Source organism: Cydia splendana, chromosome 6 (assembly GCF_910591565.1).
Source record: "Cydia splendana chromosome 6, ilCydSple1.2, whole genome shotgun sequence".
Lineage (NCBI taxonomy): Eukaryota > Metazoa > Arthropoda > Insecta > Lepidoptera > Tortricidae > Cydia > Cydia splendana.
This window is the reverse complement of record NC_085965.1, coordinates 16,750,212-16,770,350: the sequence shown is the minus strand read 5'-3', so window position 1 is coordinate 16,770,350 and position 20,139 is coordinate 16,750,212. Positions and strand designations below refer to the sequence as shown.

Here is a 20,139-nt window from a genome sequence, read left to right as displayed (position 1 = left end):
TTGTCACAGTCTCACATTTTATTTGTTCCCATGGATTATGGTGGGCAACAAATAAATTCGACCAATCATAGTGTCACATTGCGTATGTTTTGTCCTACCTTCTATGGGTTCCCTAGTTATTCATAACATAACATTAACATAAGGGTGGCAGAACTGAACTGACTCGGTCCCTTTTCATTGTTTTTGTAAATAAAATAACTTAAACGGTGGCCCAACGTCTCTTATCTTATTATCATCATCAATAGGATTTTGTAAATTAGGAAATAAACCCATTATTGTGCAAAAATACTTTAATTATATGCTTTTAAATACTAATAATAAATCATTTCATATCAGTTTAAAATTAAACACTATATTTTCTTAAGCAACTAAAAGGCACTGATCCTTGTCACCTCTAAATATTTACAAATACGCGAATTGAATATGATATTATATTTGTATAAATAATCGAATAATCATTGTGTTAATATAATTGACAAAATTCTTGTTGTCTGCATTTGAAAATAAGAGCGTATTTACATTTGGTAGACTGTCGTTTCTAATGGGTAAAAGCATGGTTATGTTGGTGATAGACGACCTAGTGTAAGCACGCCCTTAAATTTATTTAATATGTATTTGTGTGCTCAGTCAAGGCATCAGCACAGCTTCAGCATAAATACCTGGCAATTGTGAAATTACGAGGAAATTACTATAGATGCATCGTTAAATTTGTACTAGCTTGTAAATATGATACATAATATTATATAGTTTACAAAAATACATAGGTACTTAGTAATTCACACATCTTTGTACATATCAGCAGGAGCTACTTAGTCAATCAATAGAATCGTAAACATAACATGGTATACATAAATAAATAAATGGTATATAAAACTATACTACGTTGTGCGGTTATTTGTGCCATTCCCAACCGAAAGGGTACTATCGTCGGTTGTCAATAAGGTGCTATTTCCATATAGCTTCAATTTGAAGTCAACCTTATCAACAACCGACGAAGTAGTTGAAAACGTCACATTAAATTTATATGATTTGCATTTATAATAACGGAAAGTCAATAAAAGCATGTGGAAGCCCACTCGCTAGAAAAACACAATGTTTCTCATTCATATGGCAATACAACTTATGATAATACACTGATTTTGAGCATAATCAATAATTGAAATGAAAGTTCCTCGTCAGTTAAAATACTCACATCGTTATTATTTGTGCAACCGACACCTACTGGGTATAAAATTTAGACTAAATTAATCTAAAAAAGTCAACAGATATAAGCAAAATAATATTGAGTACCTATAGTAGTAAATCTATAAAATTAAAGCACTAACTCAGTTGTCTTGAATATGTCTTTTTCCTACTTGTCATAATCATAAGTGACCACAAAGACTTTTTATAACAAAAGGTAAAAAGCCAATCCTTATATATATAAGATATAGATATCCGCTATTTTGAAAAGATGGTAAAAATGTACAAATATCAAAGTACAGACTTTATCACAAGGTCGCGGATATACGTCGCGGTTAATTTGTAGCAAAAGTTATGAGAAGCTTAAGTAATCTGTAACAATTGTAAACTATCCATATCTTTTTCGATTCCAAATTTGTATAATAATAATCTAATTCATGGGAATATCATCTTTGTCATGTTTACTAATTTAGAAATTCAGTCAGTCTCATCCTCTATTCAACACAACTCAGACTAGTCGCAACAGCTTAGGACTCGAGAGGCTACAATAATGTGTCGTTTTTAAGGAAGAAGGGAAGGCAGGGCTGCGGGCGCTCCCATTATCGGCGTTTCGACAATAACGTGTTTTACGACACGAGCGCCAACCGCGCTAACGTTCCTTTTTCCCCAGCTCGACTCATTACAGAGTCGACGATATATACAAGCCACTAATAATATCGTTCGCGCCGTCACTCGACAGCGAAACCGGCCGTCTCCAAAACGGCCTGCTTCAGCTTATCGTGAAGCTTCTCCTTCGTAGGGTAGGGCGGGAGATCGAGGCGGTTGAAGCACGTGTGGGCCTTCGGCAGCGAGTCCGGCGACGCGTCGGCCACCAGGTGCAGCGTGAAGAGGCGCGGCGCCGCGGCGCCCGTGGAGCCCTGCAGCGCGCGGAAGCCGGCCAGCGGCACGCGCCGCGACCCCGTCACGAACTGCAGCAGCCGCGCGCGCATCTCGGCGTCGAACTGCTCCACCACCTCCCAGAACCAGCCCACGATGGCCGCGTCGGCGGTCACGTGCTTGAGGCGCGTGTGGCGGCGCCAGTCGGCCGGGTCCAGGTCGGCGCGGCCCGCCAGCAGCGGCTGCAGGTCGCGCGGCGACAGCGGCCGCAGCAGCTGCGGCGGCACCACGTCGGCCAGCCCGCGCTGCAGCGCCAGCCACTGCCGCTCGGCGCCGCGCGTGAAGCGGTGCGCCACGTACAGCCGCACGTACTCGCGCTTGTTGGCGTCCGTCACCGGCTCCGCGGCGCCGCCGGCCCGCAGCTCCACGCTGCGGACGGCGCCGAACGACGAACATTCCACGGAGAACGTTGTGTCTATGACTCCAGCGATGCTGTTCTCCCTGAAAAATTATAATACTATGTTAATGTACAGGTCGTGAAATACAGCGATAATTTAAAACACATGATCGATGTGTGAGATGAAAGCACGATATCCCACGATGTATTATCACATAATCACGAATTCCTTACCTACCTACGAGGGCTACAAGTTTCATTTTAAATACTTGAATTGAAAACATATCCGTCAAGCTTTGCATTGGAATGCAAACAAACATAGCAAGTTAATAATTATTACCAGTATTACGCACTTCCAACAGAAACACGTATATAATTGCTCCAATTTATTCATGTTTTAATAAAATAACTGGTGTCAATTGATAGCAATTACGATCAATATCATGCCTGGCATATTTTAGTTTATATTCAATGTCACCAATCGCCAAGTAGTATTGGATCTAATGACTATGAATCGGTTATGAAATTTTTGAGGTCTGTGCAATACACCCAAATGGGGCAGTAAGGCCCCGTTCGCACGGCAGCTTTTTCAACGCGCGTTAAAAAAGCGTTTGAATGACACAAATGGATAACCATGTATGTATTCACACGAAGGCGGTTTTTAAGCGCGGCGCTTTTTTATCGAACACTGTTCGATTTTCGGCGCTGAGCGTTGGCGTCAAATTAAATAGACCATACGGAAATCCGTGTATCTGTTCTCACAAGCGTTGAAAAAGCGCCGGCGCTGCTGTCAGTTGGCTGTCAAGTGTCAATTTTTGGTGTCAATCGTCAAGATTATTATTAGTTTCACCTTAAAAATGTCAACTTATGCTTACAAATTCCTGAAATATTCAAGCTATATTCAAATAATACGTCGTAATAGCAAATAAAGTATGGCTTTGCTGAGATGCGTATGTGGCAGTACGACTCACAAGTGATTTTTAAGCGTTCATATGAACACAAATATTGGAAACGGTAAAAAAGCGCCAACGTCGGGTTTTAACGCAACGCTTTTTAAGCTGTCGTGCGAATGTGGCATAAGGGTAGTTAGTTCCTTAACCCTTAAATGCATAGTGTTGCCAAATATCTACAAACCATTAGACAGCTCACTGTTTTAAAATAAAAAGGCTTACGTTCTTGGACGCACCTTTATACCAAACGTCAAGTAATAAGGTGATGATTTAAGGGTTAAATTTACGCAATATTTTTAATTTATAAAACTTACATTCGTTTTAAGACGAAAAGTCGGCAAACTTGGAAAAATCCACAAGTGGATAATTTTTAGTATGTGATTTTGAACGGTTTTTTCGGGGTATGTAATTATTTTATATTTAAAAACTTTATCATAGGTATATCACAAATAGTGTACCTTTCTAATGGTAGTAAAAAAAATCATTTAAATATTACTGAAAATTACATATTTACATAAATATGATTTAGCCAATTCAACTTCTAACACTGATTTCGCATTGAAAATCGAAGTTATATTTTTTTTACTATTTTTCCTAGATTCGGCAAACAATTATGTGATACATATATAAATTTCGGGCAAAAAGAAAAAATCATGCATTTAAGGGTTAAAATAAAAAACTAAATCGATTCTTGTTAACCCTTGAAGTGGCAGGAACCGGCTCCCGGACAATTTACGTCATTTAAATATGAAATTCGATTAATTAAAATAGAATCTAAATTCCAACAACTCAAAAATGTCGTATGCCACTTGAAAATAGCATGCAAAAATAGCTCACATCCTGCTGGGAATTCAAACCGTTTAAGACAAGTGTTGTTGTGTGTAACTCACAGCATCCAAGACAGGGAGCGATGCAGCTCCGGGTCCACGTCCCGGATGTCGCGGAGCGTGATGGGGCGGCCGAGGAGCTGCTTGTAGAAGGGCGCCGTGAAGGCCGCGTCGAGCTGGTGCCCGTGGAACAGAGCTACGCCGAGGATGCGGCCAGCGAAGTGGAAGTACGAGAGATGCTCGGGATTCACCTAGAAAATTAAACGACGTTTGTTTAGCTATATTCGGAGTTTCTCTGCGAGATCGAATCGGTAATGAGTAGGCCCACAGGAAAACGAAGGTCGTTGACATAGCTCGGAGATTTGTAAGACTTAAGTAGCGGGATAAATAGCTCTTAGAACCGATTACAACTGGAGTAGATAGGTTCTTAAGAGGAGACCGAGTATTCGAGCCAGGAAATGCCACCAAAAAAATGTATGACGTTTGACAAGGATTTTTCCTAATCGATTTTTCTAGACTACTAGCCGCGTCTCAGAGCTTCTTTATCGACCGATGGCTCTCCTCCTAACAGATGGAGCCATTCTCTGGCTACACCGCCGTAGTCGAGGCCCTCCTCATCTCGGAACACCACTTGGCTCGGAGCTTCATCATTACGGGTAGGGCACCAAACATAACACTACTTTACACATAGCCCTAAAGTTTATCATATTGCTACTCACCCCAGAATCAGCATTAATCTGCAACGCATATCTGTCATCGCCAGCATTCGTGTACTGGAACAGCCCGTAGTGGGGGTTAAACAATTCCCGTCCCAACAGATGGAGTCACTCTCGGGCTACACCGCCGTAGTCGAGGCCCTCTTCATCTCGGAACACCACTTGCCTCAGAACTTCATCATTACGGGTAATACTCCAAACATGACACTACTTTACACGCTGTCCTAAAGTTTATCATATCGCTACTCACCCCAGAATCAGCATTAATCTGCAACGCATATCGGTCATCGCCAGCATTCGCGTACTGGAACAGTCCGTAGTGGGGGTTAAACAGCTCCCCTCCCAACAGATGGAGCCACTCTCGGGCTACACCGCCGTAGTCGAGGCCCTCTTCGTCTCGGAACTTCACTAGCAGCCGTTTGCGGAGCTCCTTGCCTCGGAGCTTCATTACCAATCGGTAGGACTCTTCGAGGACTTGAGTGCGTGAAACCTGGACAAAAAAGATGTTATGTCTGTAGACGATAGTAAGAGAAAAGTTGTTTCGAAATGTCCTTTTCTTTCCTTCTTAATCCATATAATTATTTCTGAACTTTTTTGCATGCAAGATAAGTTTCTTTACTTTAATTTATATCCATATTCTTTAAAAAAAATCTTATTTTTAGATAGATAAAGCTAATACTGTCAATAAGTTATTATTGCGCGCGCGCGCGCGCCTTAAGAGACTAGATCAGATTATAAGCGATAACGCGACGACTCGTACCGACTTTTGGAGAATAATAGTCAAACAAAGAAACAGATAAATACCTCTATCCGACAGTGTCCCGTCTGTGGCTGCAGCGCCTGCAATTCAGCGCGTAGCACGCGAGCCTTAGCGGCCAGATCTCTCTTGTAGCGCGGCAACTCGTCACCCGCCTCGCCCGGCGGCGCCGCCGGCGGGGCCGGCGCGGCTGCGGGCTCCGGTGCCGGCTGGGGGTAACAATAATCATAATTTCAATGCAAGGGTTTCAAAAGATCCACTTCATACGGACGAACCGTTCAATTTGAAGTCAGTGGCGAAAGTGTCGCAATATTTTTCCATTCCGTTCAAATTGAGCCTTTTACGGTTCAAGTTAGAGTGGCAAAACGAGCTTATTAGGGTCGGAATTGGAATTATACATTTAGAGCTATGTTAAACATAACAAAGTGGTATTACACGAATTCTCTCTTAGACATCCACCAACCCGTTCGGTGGATGTATTGAAACAGGCTTGTCATGAATCTTTACTATTATTAGAAAGGAGAATAATCGTGTGATGAACAAAGCAGTTTTGGTGAACAATGCAACGACGTTATGTGGTTTCAATCCTCAGTCATGAAAAGACGAGGAAGGAATTTTGACAATTTGTTTAATGGAACTATTCTATATTTACAAGTTTAAACATATTTGTATGTGACTGTTTCCTAAATAAATAAAAAAGAAAAAAAAAGCCATAGTTTAACAGTCATTCTACGGCACAGCAGCAAGGCCCGTACCCGTACAGCAGCAAGGGCTGTACAAACACATTAATTACATATGTATTTGTACTAGGGCTCGCGGTCGAGTCCGTGTTTCGTTTACACGTTTCGAATACCCGTTTCCGAATAACACGTACACGGTTTTCTGGCCCGTTCCGCACGTGTAATTAAGAAACGTGTAATTAAGATCCGTCTCCACGGATAAACGGGTATTCGAAGAAACGGATCTTATTTACCCGTGGCTCCGGACACGTCCTTGACGAGTAGCGAAGGAACGAACCGGCGCGGCGTACTTAAGAGTTAGAAACAAGTAGACACAAGATTCATGACGAGTTTCCGTCATATTTAACCTTATTCCGTGGTTCATAGAGTCGAAATTCAATAAACGGTTTCTGAGCAGGTAGTTTTTGCTTGCAATGTTGCAATACGAGTAGAAAATTAGAAATACAGTATACCTATGCTACTTAACAAAATAGTATTTTATATAAGACTTCAAATACTAATACTTTATGGTTTATTAATATAACTTAATAGCAATAAATTTAAAGTGCTTAAAAAAAATAAAAGCAATAAAGAGTATAAAGACTTTACGTTAAAATCTGGCCATGCATGATCTGGTAGGTGGTGGTAGGTAAGTATACAATATTCTTACCAATTGCATATTTTTAAACAGTTCTTATATTTTTAATAATTTGTATTCTGTATATTGTATGTGTGAGTTTTTACGAATATATTCTGTCAATAAGAAATGTATATTTTTTAATCTAATTATTTTTTAAGTTACGTAAGCCAGACATCTTAGTATTATTATAGTAAACCATGTAAAAATTAATAAATACAGTGTAAACTCTATATAACGACATTAACGACACTGAAGGGACTGCGGATTTTTCGACGTTAAGTGTAGAGAGTGGTTGTTAAATGGAGTGAAATAAAAAGGTCATCTTACTATTCTAAATATTCTAATGTATCTGTTTATAATATACTTAAGACACATTTTGCACAAGAAGAACATTCATTTCATACAAATAACAACGCCTATTTATAAAGTGTAACATCTTGTCAAAAGTCTAGTGCCCGAGGTAAACATGTGCAAGTTGATCATACAAAAACAAAAGACAAATTTTCTTAGAATCTCCGGTACGTCAGTCGAAGTAAACACGTGCTAGATAATAAAACAACAAAACAGCAAACAAAAAAACGTACACAGCTGCAGTTTTTATCAATTTCGGCAACTTAGAAAGTATTTCTTAATGATGTATTATGCCGTATTGTTGGCGTTAAATAGAGTGAGCGTGACGCTATATAGAGTGTATTACTGTATAGAAAACAAGGTAAACCAACCAAAGTCAAGCAATTTCGACATTTTAAGGAGTTTGTCGTTAAATCGAGTGACGTTATAAAGAGTTTATACTGTAATCATGTGTATCTGCCAATAAGTAATGTATTTACAACTTTTAATATAATTTAGTATGAATTTATGAAAAGTAAGACTTTTCTTAAATTCATTATCTTATTATCATATAAAATGAACTTTAAGACTGTACTAATAAATATTATTTACTATTTTACAACAAAACCATTTTAAATTAAAGTAACTTGGAAAGACTGTATTTTACGAATTGGCCGACTAAGTGGCGAACTGGAGTCATACCTACTTACCTAAACACAATATCTTAAAAGTCATATCTATTTCGTGTTCATTTGCTTCGATACATTTGCTTCTTTAATTTTAGCCGCTGCATTTGTTACAATTTCATATATGGGTAGACAGGTTCTCCTTATTACACCGACATAAAGCTTATAATTAGCTATGGCAGTTCTGATAATGGTTTGGGAAGCTACTTGTTTTCGGCGATATCAGACAAAAGGGTATTGGAAAACAACACGTTCTAATGAATGGAACACTACCGGCCGGCATTTATTACCTGAGCACTAGTGTGAAAGTGACTCCAGTCAACATGAATGATTAGGTACTAATTTTGAGATCTATCTTAATGTATTTAGCAATATAATTGCAAGGTAACCAAGGTAGCATGGGTTTTTAAGGTTCTCGCGTGAAATCCTGCGTTTCAAATGCCGCTCTACTTTTTTTGCTTCGTTGGTAGATTAGTAACTAATCTAACAGTTAGGTAATTGATAAAAATAACAAATAACCACAAAGTAGTAGTAGGTAGTATTTGTCTGCATACCTATTCTTCACGAAACTATATAACTTACATTATTATATATAAAATGTGTTTCTTTGATTGAAATGTAATATGTAATGAAATTAACTTAAGAGCAATAATAGTAAAAAAAATTGGCCAAGTGCGAGTCGGACTCGCACACGAAGGGTTCCATTAGTTCCATACCATTATCTATAAAAACGGTCACCCATCCAAGTACTGACCCCGCCCGACGTTGCTTAACTTCGGTCAAAAATCACGTTTGTTGTATGGGAGCCCCACTTAAGTCTTTATTTTATTCTGTTTTTAGTATTTGTTGTTATAGCGGCAACGGAAATACATCATCTGTGAAAATTTCAGCTGTCTAGCTATCACAGATCACGAGATACAGCCTGGTGACAGACGGACGGGCGGACGGACAGACGGACGGACGGACGGACGGACAGCGGAGTCTTAGTAATAGGGTCCCGTTTTACCCTTTGGGTACGGAACCCTAATTAAGGTTCTAAACTAGGGACGAGTTAGTTCAAAATTAAAAATAGTAGACTATATAGAATAGGGACACCTACTTCCATTCATATACAGAGTCATTTTTGGACCGTTAGCCATATTGTGCGAGGTGATTAGGTAGGTCATATTGAACAACTTTTTCTATGGGACCAACCTCGAAATCCCAAAAAAAATTTGGCCTTCCCATAGAAAACGTCGACATCGACATCCACTCGACCAAAATGTATGAAACGGCCAAAAAAAATTTTGTGATTTCGGAGTTGGTCCCATACAAAAAGTTGTTCAGTATGGCCTATCTAATCACCTCGCACAATATGGCTAACGGTCCAAAAATTACCCTGTATTGTATAGTTGGTTAAATATGTTATATTAACACATGTGTTAAAACTGTTATAAATAATTAAAAAAAAAATCGTACGCTATACGATTCACCTGAAGTCAACATTCAATACTAGACCTTGCATACCCAGAGCTAGAGCATTGATTGGCTCAAACTGTTTCGGATCCGTTCGGGCCGGTCTTAAGTACCCGTGTAAACGGAGATACGTATCTGAGAAACGTTTCTTGGGAACGGTTCTTGGATACGTATCCGGATCCCGGCGGTTCCGTGTAAACCGTGTTCTTAGCACCGCCGGTCTTAAGAACACGGGTATTCGTTTCGGCGTGTAACACGGATACCGGGAGCCCTAATTTGTACTCACCGGCCTCGCGGACAACGCGAGCCTCGGGTCAGTGAACTGCGTGGTCTTGTTGTTGTGGTCGACGAAGTAGGGGCGGCCGGAAGGCGCGTGCCGCATCTCCCAGCCGGGCGGCAGCGGGCCCGCCGCCACCGAGCAGTGCCGCAGGTGCGTGGGCACGCGCGGGTCGTGCCACGTCGACGACCCGGTGCCGCTGTTGTAGAAGTACACTTGCCCTTGGGCTGTGGTGCGCATTTCTGGGGAAACGAGACAACTTGTAGGGCTGGAGTAAGAGGGTCAAATTTTTTAGTGTGAGTTAAGGTTATGAATACTGTGGACATCATAAAATAAATAGATTATAAGGCCAAATTTTCTTGCCGGACCCTCATAGGCTAACTCCAACACTTCCAACCATCCACGTCTTAAAAGATGTACGATTAAATAGATTAAAGCCTTTGTAAAATGTATCCTGTATCTTTGTGTAATGTGTGTTTAATGCGGACCCTAATCTTCTCCATCTTTCTATATGCGTCAGAAACGTGGACCCTGAAGGCAAGAACAAAGGAAAGGATTGATGCGTTCGAAATGTGGTGTTGGCGGAAAATGCTGGGGATCAAGTGGACGGACCGCCGCACAAACGAATCAATCCTTAGCCAGCTGAAAATTCGAACACGACTCTCCACTATTTGCACACAGCGCATACTTCGATTCTTCGGACACGTGGCTAGACGCGAAGATAGTCTAGAGGTATTGATAATGGTCGGTCACGTAGAAGGGAAGAGAAGTAGAGGAAGAGCGCCTACCCGGTGGATAGACACAGTAAAGGCATATGCAGGACCCAAGGCCCAGACCTGCCTGCAAATGGCGCAGGATAGGAGTGCTTGGAAGAAAGTGGTATTAAGCGTTGGTAATCACGACCCTCAGCAATGAGGATACGACTGGAAAGAAGAAAATGTATCCAAATCGTCAACTTTTGTATTGTCCACAGAAAAGACGACAGTTTTTGACCCAAAAATTTGATATGTAAAGCTGGTTAAGACGTGAAAGTGTGTTCACCCAACTTAAGTGAAAGGCAGTTATTGCTCCAAATAGAAGTTGCGTGCATTTTAGTCATCAGAGTCCATGCAATGTACATGCTATGATATGTTACTGTGTGATATTACCGTATCCCGGAGGTAAATCGGCGGCCACGGGTATTGCAGGTGTGGTCGGAGATGTGGGAGTGGAGCTCGCAGGCGCTGGTGGTTGTCGTCGCGCCGCAGTTTGCGGCTGCGGTTCGGGCCTGTTGAACAATTAATTATAATTCATTTTGTAAACAGATTTATACTTCTTCGTAAATTATGTCGGCGGGCCGGATTGGAACGTGTCGCGGGCCGGATTTGGCCCGCGGGCCGGGGTTTGGAGACCCCTGCTCTAGAATAACGGAAAATACTCACCTCATGGAGATAGAGGTCGCATTGTTAACATCGGTGTCCGACGTAGGCGAAGTGGCCGGGGAGGCGACCGGTGTGACGGGCGACGCCAGCGGCGAGGTGAGGGGCGTCGCGGGGGTGAGGGGCGAGCCGGGGGCGGGCGAGGCGGGGGAGGTGGGGGAATGAGGGACGCGCGGGTCGGGCGCGGGCCGCTCCCACTGCGTCAGGCGAAGGGCGTGGTTCACGTAGTACGCTCTAGAAAAACAGAAGTAATAGTACATTATTGTCGAGGCTCGGAAGTAGCTACTTGCAGGCTGAGGATTCGTTTTAAACGGACGACCTTGGGAGTCCGTTTAATTGAATCCGAAGCCAGCAAGTAGCCTTCCAGCCGAGTCATATATAGTGCTTTTCTCAAATATGGTTACTTATAGTGCTTTTCTCAAAAATGGTGCAAGAAATATAAATATAATAAGAACATTTTACAGAAGCAACGTTCTTACGTATATATTTTCACAGAAAAAAGTAGAAACAATTGAAAGTTTGGCTTGCCGCCTTTTTATTTATTAAATTTTAAAATAGGAGTGTATTTTTCTGCCGAAAATACGCCAAGCTATTTGAGGCAGCTAAATAGTCGCGGTACCAACATTATAATAATTATTACTAATCATCTGTTTGGCTGTTTAGTGGCCTGTGCCTTCATTTGATATGGCCATTTAAACTTTTAAAAAGTTTGGAACTCTGCAAATAATGGAATTTGTATGCAACAGTGCAGTCCCAAAATCGAGACTGCAATGTTTTTAACTTTTTGATTTTTGACTGACCATAAACTCCGCACTTCGCGACCTCTTTTTTATACGGCAAAGTCGACTTTGCCGTCCATTTTTGAGAAAAGATAAGTTGTGGGGCGTCCATAAAACTCATTTCCTACTGGCTTGTCAATATCGGGACACTTCGTCGTACATTGCTGGTCCTATTGACGCTAGTTTACTTTATCGACTCAAATATGGACAGGAAATTGTCAGGTGTCAATGTCAATTGTCACCGTGGTGACACCGGCCCCTGGTTGTAAACGTGGAGTTGCTTTATTCGATTATATGTACTAAATTATTGGATTTGGATCAACGCGAGTCGCTGAATGCGCCATCTAGACTAGGAAATAAATTATCTATGTATCATTTACAACTTCTTTTGTGTTTGGATATCAAGAGCAAAATTATATGAATCATCATTCACCTTCGTTTTTATAACAAATGACCAGACTCTAAGATAGATGAAAACAAAAGACTAACTTAGTTGAAGCATGACCGGCCCTTGATAAATACAATAACTTTCGATTGCAGGTTAAAAAAAAAACAATGTAACTTTATGCATAATAAAAGCAAAAGCGTGACCAAATGCTGTTACATTGTACATAATCTTCACCATTCATCTGTTTATAGTCAATTTACAAACATGATATGCTAATGAGTATGTCAGACAAAATGAGAATACTAATTCTAATTAGCTTTGGTAACCGTCAACCTTCTCAATGTCATAGTAATGACAGAGTGATATTTTAAACGTTAAACTCCTAAAGGCTTCTCAGCTTCTCACATATCTTACTGTCCGGACATTGCTTGGGTGATGGTTGCACATTTATAGCCTAGATTACATTATACTCGCACATTGTTCTTACAAAGTTACTATGACACGCGATAAAAGCGCGACCATCATAGGCCCGCTAAGCATATGCCATTGAGATTATCTAACAAAATGGTTGCCATAAAACTAAGAATCTAGATCTTGTTGTGCAGTAATCGTCACTATTGCGCAATTAGTATTACTGTTTTCATCTTTATTATACAGAACTACATTAGCTTTCTCTTTTCTGTCTCTACTTTATCTATTTTCTTTCACTTCATATATTTTTTTATTTAACACATTCATTGTCACCCAACCCAGCCAAACAAGACATCCGCGCCAGGTCACAACAATTTCTTCATATATAGCAGTAGTACCACGATCCCGACTATCGGACCTGGGAACGAAATCATAAAATACCCGATAGTCGGGTTTTCGGCACTGAATGTGTTAACCCATTGACCGCCATAGACGTGTACGAATACAGCCCTATATCAATCATCGTGCATTCCGACAACGTTCACACTGACATACATGAATATACAAATAGCAGAATTAATGCCTAGTTTTTATCTAATTTACATGTCAAATCAGAAAATTTCTCTATTTTCAGACCAAACAACTGCATGGTTCCACGTTCCTTCAGACCAATGGTTCCATGTTCCGACACATAAAAGGTTGTAATTACCTGCCACTAGCCGTGAATCTCTCCTCCCAATGTTGTGGCAATGGCTTCTGAGTGTTCGCTGCAGGTTCCCTTGGAGCTCTGACATCTCCTGCCGGGCCTACTACCGCCAGCGGAGAGCCCTCGCCCGCGGCGGAGGCGGGCTCGCCCCGCGTCCCGTCTCGGGACATTAGGGACACTATCACTTGCCCTCGGACCCCACATGTCTCGCCAGAGCCGTCTTCGCACAGTTCGAGGCATTGATCTTAAATAAATATAAAAATACGAAATTATAATAATTGTATAAATATATAAAGGTAATGCTGTCAATTATTTTGATTTTGTAATTTTCGCTTTGCTTTACGTTTTCCTGTTTTGTTTGAAACAATTAATAGTTTAAAATGAGTATTCGAAAAATGCTGATGCCAATGACATTTATTCAGTTGTGTAAAGTTGTGTTGTTGTGTAGTTGTTTGTGAGAGGCGTTAGAGCCCCAATACCCCAGTAGCATGTTCCTGGAGTTGCAATGATCCATACACTATGGTAACTGCTTATCATTAAGTGGATTGTATACTAGTTTGCCACCGAAGTTGTATAAAACCAACAAGTGCGAGTCGGACTCGCCCACCGAGGGTTCCGTACTTTTTAGTATTTGTTGTTATAGCAGCAACACAAATACATCATCTGTGAAAATTTCAACTATCTATCACAGTTCATGAGATACAGCCTGGTGACAAACAGACAGACGGAAAGACAAACAATAAATAAGTGCAATAAAGCAGCATTTGGTTTCAGCTGTGACTGGCATACCATGACTAATAGGTATAACACTATACTAAGAAACTTAGCATTCCATGTAAGTATACTCTGTCAGCAAGACCAAAACAATATTAATTATCAACCACAAGTATTATAAAGTAGTGACTCACAGCCAGTGTCCTTTAACTTGTGCACTGTTGATGGCTGGATGCGGACACAGCCGAGGAACCCAGATCCTTGTCGTTTCTGCACTTTTCTCTGGTTCCATACACTGAAATGTACCACAGCATTTAGTAACACAATTATTTTTGAACATTCTTCTGCAAAGAAAACATATTTTTTAATACAATGCTAGTAAGTTACATTGTATTTAATTAAATATAGTAGTTATAAGCATCTAAATTGTTAGAACATTTTTAATAAAAGAATAATAAGAGAGACACATAGAAGTCCTTTTGAACTTATTATTGATATGAATTATTATTAAGGGGCTGTCCATAAATTACGTCCTCGATTTTTGACGATTTTTTACGACTTCCTGTCCACATATGAGATGGCAAGTTGGCAACTCTATATTTGATTACAAAATTGATTCCAATGATATCTTTACTTTTACCACTTTAGGTACCATTCGGATGTCATTAGACTACAGGATCTACTCTCTATTCAATAACAGTGGGTTTTGTTAACATATAAAAGACTACAAGCACTGTAGATACTAAGATAATACACATTATGTTTGACCATGAATGAACATGAGAAAGATTTAACCAATTACCTGATTGTAATTCCATCTGCTTTAGTGAGGTATAAATCATAGTGTGTATTCCATTTTGGATCCAGGGTTGCTTTCACAGCATTTGTTGTGTATACCTGAGCACTTCCATTGACTGATATTTTGGCAAACGGATCTGGCATTCCTGCATTACGCAAAACAACATGAGTATTCACAACAAAAACAACACACTTAGTATCAATATAAAGCAGTGACGGCATTCAGCAAGAAGCATAGTGAAACATTTTATAACTAAAAGCCGACAGTCTCTGGGGAACGAATTATGTTCGCACGTCAATTCGCGTTAATATGCTCCAAACAGCACACAGACACCTATTTCTCAGACCTTGAGGAAGACCTCCATTTACATACTGATAACAATAGACGGAATATGAATGTTCACTTACGAAAGAGATCTCTCCTCGCCAAATTCCTTGCACAAACAACTGTAAACAAAACGATTCAATGGGTGAATTGTAACGAAAAGTAAAATATTCACACCGTCCCGACGTGCGGAAGTAATTCGAATATTTAAATATGTTCTTACTTGTGAGGCGAATCTTTTGAGCTCCATACTTTCGTTCCGATGCAGGAGTCGACATTTTACCATAATTTTAACTAATAATAACACTTAAAACATTTTAATTCTGTATTTCTATCACCTCAGCTAAAGTGTTTCACAAACCATCAGCCACCATTTTTCTTTCTGTTCTGAGATTTCATTCACTTTTATGTCAAACCACCATTCATTCGTTCACAACCATTTCATTCCCTTATGATAAGCCGCTTTTACACGCCTAAATAAAAAACCGGTAAATTAATATACCATTGGTAATATCGATTAGTTATCGAAATCGATCTTTTTGGCGAATTTTCTCGTTTAGAAAGCATAGCTTAGTTGTCAAACATTAATGACGTGTGTCACTACAGTCACAAAAATAATAGAAAGTTGCTGTTTTTCGCCGGATAAAATAAAAGTTTTTAAAAACTTTGTGTTCAGTAGTTATAATTTAAGTGAATATCAATCAACTTATCTGTTTCCTGTATCAGTATTTACTTAAGTACCGATGCAATTGTATAAACAACAGTTATTTATTTAACAACAATTATATCTTATACAAATAACATCTGTGTTCTGCGGTTAATGTTATCAATTTTGATAACGATATACTTAGGCCGAGAATATAATTTCAGCATTTTAACTGTGTAATTTATCTTGTTGTAAGTTGCTCCTCTATCTACTTGTAGTATTGTAGAATACCAGATAAAAATACTCAATTAAAACCTATAATAATTATTTGGAATGAAGCCAATCATTATTGTACACGGTGGAGCCGGGGATATTCCCCAAAATCGGGTGCAAGGTAAATTAGACGGGATGGGAGTAGCTGTGACTATCGGCCACGAAGTTTTGGAAAGGGGTGGCAGCGCTCTTGAGGCCGTAGAGGCTGCCGTTGTTTCTATGGAGTTGGACGAGAACTTCAATGCAGGTATGTATAACTAATTATTTTATTTGTAATAAGTATCCTTAATTACACCAAAACATACAGATTACGTTATAAGCAACTAACTTCTGCCTGCGACTTCGTCTGCGCGAGATGATAATGATTATTAATATGAATTATCCTAAGTCCTTCCTTGGGTTTAAAACTATCTCCATATCAATTTTTATCTTAATCGGTTCAGTGGTTTAAGAGCCCATCAACGTGCACACTAGCGCCACTGCTAAATAATCGTGAATATTTAAAATTAACAAAAGATATTTAAAAAACCGGGCAAGTGCGAGTCGGACTCGCGCACGAAGGGTTCCGTACCATAATGCAAAAAAAAAAAAACAAAAAAAAAAAGCAAAAAAAAAACGGTCACCCATCCAAATACTGACCACTCCCGACGTTGCTTAACTTTGGTCAAAAATCACGTTTGTTGTATGGGAGCCCCATTTAAATCTTTATTTTATTCTGTTTTTAGTATTTGTTGTTATAGCGGCAACAGAAATACATCATCTGTGAAAATTTCAACTGTCTAGCTATCACGGTTCGTGAGATACAGCCTGGTGACAGACGGACGGACGGACGGACGGACAGCGAAGTCTTAGTAATAGGGTCCGTTTTACCCTTTGGGTACGGAACCCTAAAAAGGAGGGCCGCTACGTACTGTATTTTGTATTTAAGTACCTTTTGAATACATCAGACTAGTTTTTATGTTGCTGGATTCGTCGAGCTATGAACTCAAAACAAAAACGGCCGTTTTAACTTTGGACGCATAGATTGACGAATCCAGCAACATAAAAACTAGTTTGATGTATTCAAAAGGAACTTAAATACAAAATACAGTACGTAGCGGCCTCCTTTTTTTTAAATATGTGGCGCTAGTGTGCACGTTGATGGGCTCTTAAGAATGAAGAGGTAACGGACGGACAGACTCACAAAGTTACTTATTTTCGCATTTATAATAAATATAGCATAGATATACGTAACAAATTGCGGTCTTATCACTACAAAGGGATCTCTTTCAGGCAACCTTTTTTTATATTTATAGTAAAAGGATTTTATTAATATGATGAACATTTCAGGTTACGGTTCTGTTTTAAACCTTCGTGGTGAGGTGGAGATGGAAGCTAGCATAATGTGCGGTAAAAACTTGGATGTTGGTGCTGTTACTCTGATTAAAGATTTTTTGCACCCAATAAGCATTGCGCATAAAGTTTTGACTGATTCCCCTCACAGTTTACTCGGTGCTGAAGGGGCTAAATTGTTCGCTCTCGAGAAGGTTAATAGACATTATTTATTTTTTATCTTATTGTATACACACACAGCAACACGCAGTGCGCCATGTATATGTATTTTTAATATTACTAAAATAATTACCTATCATTTTAGGGATTTGAAACAGTGCCACCCGAGTCTCTTATATCGGAAAACGCTAAAGCTGCTCTACATAAAATATTAAAAGACGGTGACTATACCAGGACAGAAATTGGAGTCGCAGACGAGGTAAATTCCGTAAATTGTAAATGATTATAAATGCTACATGAAACTGGCCGAAATTATACTTTTATAATGTTGTACCTATACTACCAAGTACAGGAACATCGATCGATCTCTATTTTTTGTTACAGGGCGGCGTAGGAACAGTCGGAGCTGTAGCGATAGACGCTGAAGGTCACATAGCTGTAGCAACCAGCACCGGAGGCATGAGTGGAAAAGCTGTTGGCCGAATTGGTGACACGCCACAAATCGGCAGTGGAACTTACGCCGACGACAACGTAGGCGGCGTATCAACCACAGGCAATAAAGTTAGATATTTAATGCACCTGTTTAAATTTATGTGTTATTTCTAACTTTCTTTTTGTTTTAGGACATGGAGAGACAATCCTTAAATTTTGTCTCGCTCATAGCATTATAAACAAAATGAGGGACGGAACTCATGCTGATGTAGCAACGCGGAATGCTGTAAACGGTAACGCTTCATTGAACATTAATTAATTGTTGTTTTTGGCAGTGGTATCAGAAAAGTAATCAATGAACCACGTATATTCCTGTTTCAGAAATGACCGGTCGTTTAAAGAATACTGCTGGCGCAATTACTTTGTCCAAGAATGGAGATGTTGGAGTCCACTTTTCATCAAATCGAATGTCATGGGCATATATTAAAGATGGTTCAATATTTTATGGCATTGAACCTGGACAAGTGCTTGTACACAAATATTCTCCAGATTGCAAATAAATGTATAATTATTATATCTTCATATTACATACACTAAGACAATACTCAAAAATATTTTTGAAAAACATCATTATTTTCTATTACAACCTTACCGACACAATGTAATGTAAATATGCATAACGGAATGTGTCAATGCATTTAAAATTACTTATTATCAATTCTATTTAGAATTAAAAATTATGTAAGTAAGCGAATAAAAATACTTATAGTAACAGCACCAGTCATGGGACATTTAAGAGGAAATTTGGAGTATTTATGATATTTCCCTTGTACATGTAATTGGTCTTCCGCTTAGCGTGTTAAAAGATGAAAGTCCTATCCGCCTTTCATGTTTTAGGCGTGTTGTATCAAAGATACTGCAATGAGTTTCCACATAATTAACAAATTAAAACTATGCTTTTTTTCTCCAGTCATGGACACCAAAGCTCCAGTAATGGGCCCCCGGTAATGGACGTGGATCCAGTAATGGGCCCGCTATAATGGACATTGCTCTATCAGTATAAAATATTGAAAATATTGAAATGGGGAATAAGTTATGGCAAAAAAATCAATTTTTGGTATAAGCTTTTATCGCTGAATGTATTTGTCTTTCCACAGCCAATTATTATTGTATTAGATTCATCGAGACAATTCTAATATACCCAAACACAATTAGTTAGGGTTTATTGCGATAAAGTTCCCATGGCCACCTCCTGTCTCCATCATCTGATCAAGTCCATGTTATCATAATATTGCATTATCATCCGATTTGCATACTCAATTACGTACTTACACAAAATTTCAACTGAATCGGAAATCGAAAAGTGGGTCAAATTCAGCTACCAAGATTTGACCCACACTAACTAACAAGGCAAGTTAAATAAAAGTTTGGAAAAACGATATTAATTTATCCTAAGTCCGAGAATACCTCCTGGTTGACATATTTCGTAACTACATTTTACTTCTGTATTGTTTAAAACATGAAATTATGGCATGGCAAGCATCATTATGTCAATTGTCCCATCATAGGAGGTATGCAGTTTTACAGCTCCTATAATGGGATTGGGCCAAATACCACTATTTTTTTACATCTGTGGAGTCACAACATAGTGTGTTGTATACCTTATCTCATGGTAAATGCAATTAACAAAACACATTCTAGTTTTCATCAAGTATTAATTAATTAAAATTTAATAAATTAACTCACCTCTCTTAGCGAAGTTGTTAAGAATTTTTAGTGATATTTTTTTTCAGTGGCACGACAACTTTTGGGTTGACGCACATTTCTTAAAAAATAACCGAATTTAATAAAAATTCAAACATAATCAGCTCTAGGACTCTTATTTATGATAAAAATATATGCAGTGTTTATAAACTACTTTTATATACTTATTTTAGAGGAATTGT

General features: G+C 39.3%; 3 protein-coding genes across 3 annotated transcripts in view; 2 read left to right on the top strand and 1 right to left on the bottom strand.

The window, feature by feature from the left end:
• The window catches only part of LOC134791742 (uncharacterized), a 60,047-nt gene extending 53,114 nt beyond the window's left edge, over positions 1 to 6,933 (top strand). The window contains exon 3 of the mRNA XM_063762883.1: positions 6,919 to 6,933. The gene's annotated coding sequence lies outside the window, so the exon portion shown is untranslated. The remainder of the gene's footprint in view (positions 1 to 6,918) is intronic.
• On the bottom strand, positions 273 to 15,751 carry LOC134791658 (E3 ubiquitin-protein ligase SMURF2). Its single transcript, XM_063762741.1, has 12 exons — positions 15,575 to 15,751; positions 15,435 to 15,473; positions 15,031 to 15,172; positions 14,423 to 14,523; positions 13,518 to 13,758; positions 11,234 to 11,464; positions 10,961 to 11,079; positions 9,822 to 10,054; positions 5,753 to 5,914; positions 5,199 to 5,438; positions 4,296 to 4,483; positions 273 to 2,559 (listed from the first exon to the last, which is right to left on the bottom strand). The coding sequence occupies exons 1-12, from the start codon at positions 15,627 to 15,629 to the stop codon at positions 1,911 to 1,913; spliced, it is 2,400 nt and encodes a 799-aa protein (XP_063618811.1). The 5' UTR covers positions 15,630 to 15,751; the 3' UTR covers positions 273 to 1,910.
• Positions 15,752 to 16,172: 421 nt separating this feature from the next.
• On the top strand, positions 16,173 to 18,876 carry LOC134791887 (probable isoaspartyl peptidase/L-asparaginase CG7860). Its single transcript, XM_063763008.1, has 6 exons — positions 16,173 to 16,517; positions 17,600 to 17,796; positions 17,907 to 18,020; positions 18,146 to 18,314; positions 18,385 to 18,486; positions 18,575 to 18,876. The coding sequence occupies exons 1-6, from the start codon at positions 16,331 to 16,333 to the stop codon at positions 18,751 to 18,753; spliced, it is 948 nt and encodes a 315-aa protein (XP_063619078.1). The 5' UTR covers positions 16,173 to 16,330; the 3' UTR covers positions 18,754 to 18,876.
• Positions 18,877 to 20,139: the final 1,263 nt, after the last annotated feature.